Source organism: Hermetia illucens, chromosome 2 (assembly GCF_905115235.1).
Source record: "Hermetia illucens chromosome 2, iHerIll2.2.curated.20191125, whole genome shotgun sequence".
Taxonomy (NCBI): domain Eukaryota; kingdom Metazoa; phylum Arthropoda; class Insecta; order Diptera; family Stratiomyidae; genus Hermetia; species Hermetia illucens.
This window is the reverse complement of record NC_051850.1, coordinates 25,582,885-25,590,294: the sequence shown is the minus strand read 5'-3', so window position 1 is coordinate 25,590,294 and position 7,410 is coordinate 25,582,885. Positions and strand designations below refer to the sequence as shown.

At 42.9% G+C, this 7,410-nt stretch overlaps 1 protein-coding gene across 1 annotated transcript; it reads left to right on the top strand.

The window, feature by feature from the left end:
* Positions 1-6,770: 6,770 nt before the first annotated feature.
* LOC119649488 (cuticle protein 10.6-like) lies at positions 6,771-7,410 on the top strand. The gene is made up of 2 exons (XM_038051658.1): positions 6,771-6,926; positions 6,992-7,410. The coding sequence occupies exons 1-2, from the start codon at positions 6,924-6,926 to the stop codon at positions 7,361-7,363; spliced, it is 375 nt and encodes a 124-aa protein (XP_037907586.1). The 5' UTR covers positions 6,771-6,923; the 3' UTR covers positions 7,364-7,410.

Sequence of the window (7,410 nt, the reverse complement as noted above, 5' to 3'; positions counted from 1 at the left end):
TTCCCTATTTGTTTCTGCAGGATGATCATCGAGGTGTATAGGGGTTCATCCTGCTGACTTGTTAGTAAAACTTGCGCGGCTATTCCCTGCAATTTTCGAGTTCCCAGATTTGTTGGTTCTCCCAGGCTTTCTTTTCCGTATGTGCAGTTGCTTCACTCATGCCCGCGTTCTTTGAAAGTGTAGCGTTGCCCGGTGTGCTGCATTCTTCCGTTCCGTTACTAGCTTACATTCATCGTGGTATTGGCCGTGCCGACTTTTTTGTGACTGGGGCCAAGTATGTTTGTGGCCGTATCAATGATTGCGCTCTTCTGGTGGCTGTCAGTCATACCTAACCCCTCGTCTCCGTCCGCTTTTTTTCATTGAGAAAGAACTCCCAGCGATCACCACGTGGAGGTGGAGAAGGATTTGGTAGTAGAGCTGTTGGTCTTGGTTCAGCAAGCGTTTCTTAGGTTTTGTGCTCCATCGTGGGTACCAATCCACAGTTTGCCCTGGGAGCTATGCTACCCTTTGACGGCCATACTCTGCTTAAGATCGCATTATCTACATTTGTCATCTGCCGCTTATGACACTTTTGTTATTTTTTGTGTTCGGTTACAGTGTCATCGACCGCCACTTTTTGAATTATTCGTCACGTTTCGCTAGCTTTCAGTTGCCATCTTTGTTCTTCTATCTATTCTGTTAAGAGTTTTGGAAAGTGCCAGAAAAGTAAGATTTGCAAATTATAAGTTTCTAGAATTTTCCTCAGAATACTTTCAAATTGCATTCAAAGTTCTTCTGCGTTTTCTAATTTAAACACTATCACGCATATTCAGTAAACGCGTGCGCTTTTGATATATTACATCCTTTCTAAATGTCATGGCATATTTTCCTTGAGGTAACACCAGATGCTCGAAAAAAGTATTATAAAAACCAACGTCTGCGATTTTAACATCGGAAACGAGAGCATTTAATTAAAATTAATGATCCGATGACTGATATAGATCAGATTTCTTTCACGTCTATGTTGTCTGCTTTGCATGTGATCGTCTCGGAGCTGGGAAAATATGCAGACGCACATTCATAGTCAGTTTTTGTGAATAAAATATTTTAGCTCGTCCTCGGAATTTTATTAGGATACAAACATTCTACTATTAGTAAACATTTATGCAGTTTCCTTCTAAAATTTTAATCAGACATTATAGAACCTGCTTGAAGCGTATTAGATACATAACACGAAAACCAGTCGAAGTTATAAGGAAGTGCATTTTTCTTGGTAATGACTAATTGGAAAATCCATTATTTATGGTGCACGCTCGCTTCAACTAATTTTCAATTTTATTAATGATCATAGGGAATATGTTTCTCTGACAATTCTGCTAATAGAGCCGGCTGATTGTATGATTGTACGAAGTTGATGTTGCTTCTCAATAACTTCTGACAAGGTGTTTGCACCTGACATCACATCATCCATATAAAAATCCCGCCTTATGCAGCCGAACCGAATGGGTGGTTAGATATGGTGCAGAAGAAGTACCATACGTGACCGTGTTCAACTGATAACATCTCATAGGTTCATTAGGCTCATCTCGTCATACAATTAGTTGAAATCTCTTGTCTTCCTCCGACACCTGGACTTACCGATACATCTTTTCGATGTCGGAAGTAAAAACAAAGCAAGGAAGCCGCAATCGTACGAGAATGGTAAATAATTCGGTTTGGATGGTAGGGCCTGTAGCAAGTACATCGTTCAAACTGTATCCAGAAGAGGTTTCCGAAGAGGCGTCAAAAACTACTCTAAGTTTAGTGGTGGTGCTCTCTGGCTTCAGAACGCTATGATGGGCAAGAAAGTAACGACTCGGAATACTTCTTTCATCTATTTCTGTCATATGCCCCAGTAGCTTGTATTCGTCCATAAGTTGCCTCTCCGTGTTGCCCCTAGATTTGCCGAGTTTTGCTAGATCGACCTTCAAAAGCAGTTTCACAATGAAACGTTCATTGTTCGTTCGTCTCATGGTTTGAGCAAAATGGTTTTCACACTTTATTTTTGGTGTTGTCAACGCATGGTTCTCTGTAGATTCTGGTTCCTTCTATTTCGAAAAACGCTATATCTACTCGCTGAGCTTGGAATCTTTGGTGTCGAAGATGCCGCATGTAACCTCTTTCTGCTAGGATGTTGCAACCCTTCCAGCAATTATCCAGCCAAAGACCGTGTTTTGCAGCAGTGGAAGGCTCCTTGATAGACGCATCTGCTCTATAGCTAATAGTTCGTAGTAGATGTCGGCTCCGAGAAGTAGATCAATACGCCCTTCCCGGTCAAAATGAGGATCAGCAAGCTGAATGTTGCCGGGTATGTCCCAATTTCTTGAATTCAGATCTTGCGATGGTTGAGAGGATGTTATATGCGGTAAAACTATAGCGTCTATCTTCCGTGCAAACGTAGTGATTCTTGATTGCAATGACAGCGTAACCTTTTATTGCGATTGTTACGATGCTTCGACCAGACCTCGAATGTGTATATGTAGTCCCAGCTTTATCACAACCGTTTCTGTAATTATGCTTATTTGAGAGCCACTATCCTGAAGAGCTGTCATTTCTATCGACTTGCCCTTTTGGTTTATCACCTTGATGAGTGCAGTAGCTAATAAAACAAAAGGCCCCTCTGATGCAGATATTTCCGTTGATATCGCAATAGAATGGTTGACATTTGTGGAACCCTTGTCCTTTACAGTACTTGATACTTGCCCCTGCTTGGTGGCGTTGGCTGTTGTCTGAATTGCGGTGATAGAGGGCGCTGTTTTGTCTTTATTGGTGGTGTCCATATGTAGTAGAGTGTTGTGGATCTTCTTACATTTAAGGCAACTTCCTGCGCGGCACCGTTAGTTTAGTTAACTGAGGGGAGCCGCAGCTCCGAGCACTCAGGCCATTTTTAGGCCCATTGTACTATCCCTGTAAGTTGCCAATTCAATGGCTTCCCGCCTACGGTGTTCACAGGCTTTAGCGAATCTTAGAACATTCTCTAGAGGCAGAGAGTGTGCAGATTCTTCATTGAAGAAAACCTTGCCAAGGTGTCTTCGTCTGAGATCTGAGGGTGCCGGGCAGCTGCATAAAAAGTGCAGGGCCGCCTTCTACTACTCCTCACATTGGCTGCACACAGCTGAAACCACTACCCCAATCTTTTCCATATGGTAGTTTAAGGGGCAGTGTCCCGTCAAAAGCCCTACTAGGGTTTTCATGTCCCACTTCTTAAGGGACAACAAAAATGCCGCTCTAGTGGCCCTAGGCTCTTTCACAAGGATTTTTGCTTGCCGGCAAGAGTCCAAATTTCTCCACTCGGTTGCGTGAATCCTTGCAATTTCACCCTTCAGGGTAGACTTGACAGTAGATGGTCGGATTCCAAGAGCTGGTTCAGGCCCCACCATTGTGGATCCAGACCCTCGGCGAGCCAGTCTGTCGGCCTCCTCATTACCGGCGATGCTAGAGTGCCACGGCACCCACATCAAGAATGTTTCATTCAGTCGGCCAAGTTTCAGCAGCACCTGATGACAACCCCACACTAACTGGCTTGATACGTTGTTGCCATTTAGTGCTGATAATGCCGCCCGACTGTCGGGAGAGATTCGAATGGTGCGACCCCTCCATTTTTGTCGCAGACGTTCTTCTGCTGCCAATCAAATGACATATATTATATCTCCGCCTGGAATATGGTCGTCATTTTTCCGAGGGGTCGGGCCAATTCTATAATCGGATTCTCCGAGAACACCCCTGCGTCCGATTCATCCTCCATGACTGACCCGTCGGTGAAGATTATTAGGTCTGTAATCTGAAAAGACTCATGGCCACTTGTTGACCAGACTTCTCTTTTGGTGATTACGACAGTGTATGTCTTTTCAAAGACGAATCTGGAAACCATATGATCAGTCGGCATCAGGGCTACCGGATGTTTTTCAAGGAGTTTCCAGATAGACGCATGACCGTTTGATTGGCCGCCTTTCCACGCCCCAATGGTATCGACCCTATATGCGTCGTTGGCTACTTTCCGTTTCACCTCCAAGTGAATGGGGGGTAAATTTAGGATAGCTTCAAGTGCCGCAGTCGGGACCGTACATTTCGATGTCCTTCGCGTAGGCAGCTCAAAAATAGCCTCAGCTGCTTGACTTTGGCTACTCGATCCCAGATGAACAATTGTTTGAAGGCTTTACTTGTGTACATTCGATGGTTTCCCTTGCAGTTTTTGCGCTGTAAAGGTTGACTGCCCTTGGTGGATATTAAAGCCGAGGTTCGGTTGCTTGTAGGTTTGTTTTGAATCGTACTCCTCTTGTGACTACACAAGGCCTCTAACGACTGAAAGCGTCTTTCCAAAAACGCGAGAAATGCATCAACCGGTTCCAATTTGTTCGTATAAGGCGTGCGTAACCTTGGCTAGCGTCTATATAATAAAATAAGATCCCAACTTGCTATATTGATATGAAAGTTCTTGAGTCCCGCTAGACATTCCTTCGTAACGTCATAAAGTTCCACCACTGGAGGAGTCCAAAGTAATCATCCGCTGCTGTGTGAGCCTATCCAACGGCTACCATCAATCGCTGATTGCTGTATCAGTTTGTTAACGTCGTCCATGCAATGTCATAATTTTCGTCAGTGATGACGTATAAGTGGCTCTGCTTCACCCTTTAGATTGCTTTTCAAATACCACATTTTCTGCACATTCCCCAATTGTTGCTCGTGAATCACCTGGCGGAATAAGTCGTGGAAGGATTGCCATTGTGCATAATTGCCGTCAAAGATAGGAATTGTCACATGTGGTAAGTTAATGCTTGGAAAGGCCCTTGTAGTGTGAACTATGGTAGGCTCTAGTTTTGAACGTCATTCAGCGAGAAATATTAAGCTGTTTTGAACTCGCTCTTCAATGTTGAGAAAATTCTTCCCATTGTATCCCAGCTCATTTGAATCGTTGGAATATTGCTGTTTATTCTGATGGCCTTAACGCAACTCTTCCCAGTACTATGATAAAGTAGCTGTCTTTAGTTCGTAGTATGATTTGGGTTTTGCCCTATTTCCCACAGCCCGTATCCTTGATTCCTGTTCCCTTATTAGTACCACGACATCGCTGGGAAGATTGTTCTGAGCATTGTTTTCTGCCCTGGCGGCCCTTGTATCCAAGGTACCCGTGGCTGATTTACCAAAATCAAAATTCAGCTTAGACGTGCCTTCCAAACCCCGAAGGCGTTCCGCTATGTCATTCTTGTACTTGGTGTACTCGCGCTGCATTGAAGAAAAATACTGTATCTCGAAATATGGATGATCTGGAACATAATGCGCTAACTCTTGAAGCTCTTCATTTCTCTCCGAAAAAGCTGTCTAATTGTTCTAATCTCGTTATGCAGTTGCTCAAAAGACGTTGAATCTGCTGGCCCGTCACATCTTGCTGGTGGGTGAGCTTATTCACTTTGTCACGTATAGCCTCCATGATTCGCTAGGATGAATTCCACAAAGTTTTTAATTTGTTTCGTCTCCGTTTAATGTTGTGATCGGCCGATCACGTCGCGGTCAACAGAAAATGTCTTATTTCTGATAGGTCTACTCGGTGATATACTGAGTGAGACTTTTTCCCTGATCAGGTGAAACAAGGTGGCTCAAGCCAAAACGCCGTAAAGTTCGTTTGTCAAGTGTCTGTTAGTATGTTCATTGGGTGAAACACCGAATGAGTCTGTCTTCCTCAATTGGGTGGAACACCGAATCAAGTTGAGTCCAGTCGAGTATATTTTCAAATCTTCGAAGTGCAGCCTCACTGGAGAAAAAAAGGCTTAGTTCTTCGGGGCTTGAAAATACACATAGGAGGGTTACGAAAGAATTTACATTTGTGTTTCCAAAAACGTGTTAAAGATAATCTCCTTATAACAATTTCGCTAGCCTACACTACCAAGGAGAAGGAGGGGAGCTTATACACTACAGACTAATAAGATATGCGCCAAAACTTTGGAGCTCAAGCTATAACAAGCGGCGAAAATAACAGTGGATAGGTCATATATTGACAAAAGGCCAAACAGAACAAAATTACCACAGACTAGTTGTAACAATGCATTCAAGATTCGAAAGGATGTTCATAAACGAAAAAGACCCTCAAGCTAACACCGTTTGGTCTATAGTATCTTCTGTTTTATATCCTTCTGAGAAGTGACACTCATGGATAAATATATATTTTGGTTCGAAATTATCTCCGGTGGTGTTTCTTCGTCATCTTTACTCCACTGAATTAATCTTTTAATCTTTTTCTGATCCCATTCTTATGCTCACAGCTTTCCTCTCAATCTTTGGCGATGATAGAATGGAATCGGTATATTTCGTATTATAGAATACTTTTCGATAGTTATTCATTTACTTTACATTTACTTTAATACACATAAGCTCTCCTATTAAAGTCGTCAGACCCACTTAAAAAGGATAGTCATATCTCTTTGTTTACAACACGCTGGGTTAGAAAAAATATATCAAAGTTACTGGAGTGGTATCGTAAATATCGTGTGGAAACTTGTTTGTTCTAGCTACCTCAGTAATTTTAGGGAAGGAATTCTTGTTCTAGCAAACATTGAGCACTGCAAACTAGCACTAAATCCTAAACAAAACAAAATTTATGCAAATGTAATGCTATCAAAAGCGAAATGATGTTGCGGACGAGATTCATCATGCTTTTATATAACACAATAATAGGTTTTTCAATAAGCATAGATTAGTCACTTTTTCTTAAGATAATTTTTTGTACTAACAGATGACGTAGGCTATGTAGTTCAAATCGATCTAAATTTTGCTGAGATAACCATTAAAACCTGTTCGATGGTCTATCGAACCATAGCGGTCAGAAACATCAAAATTGTATAAAAGAGATCTGTAGGCTCGAAAATGTATCATTCAGGAACCATCTTCCCAGAATACCACCAACCGCAAAAATGGTATGAAGTGTGAAATTTCGGAGAAAGGATCTTAAGGTTTTAAATAATTATCTTGACCTTTTCAGAAATTCGTTGTCTTGGCTCTCGCTCTCATCGGTGCTGCTTCAGCCGGTTACGTCGCTCCTTTGGGAGGACTCGGTTACAGCGCATGGGGACATGGTGCCGCTGTAGCTCCACTTGCCACCGCTGGATGGGGACATGCTGCCGCTGTTGCTCCACTTGCCACCGCTGGATGGGGACATGCTGCCGCAGTTGCTCCAATTGCTAGTGCCTACCATGCTGCCCCAGTTGCTGCTTATGGACACGGAATTGCTGCCCCAGCTGTAGCTGCTTACGGACATGGACTCGCTGCCCCAGCTATTGGTGCCTACGGACACGGATACGCCGCTCCAGCTTGGGGATATGGTGGTCTCTGGAAGAAGAAGGCTGCTGCTTAAATTGTGATCGAACTGGTTAATGAAATAAATTAAATTATAAAAAAATA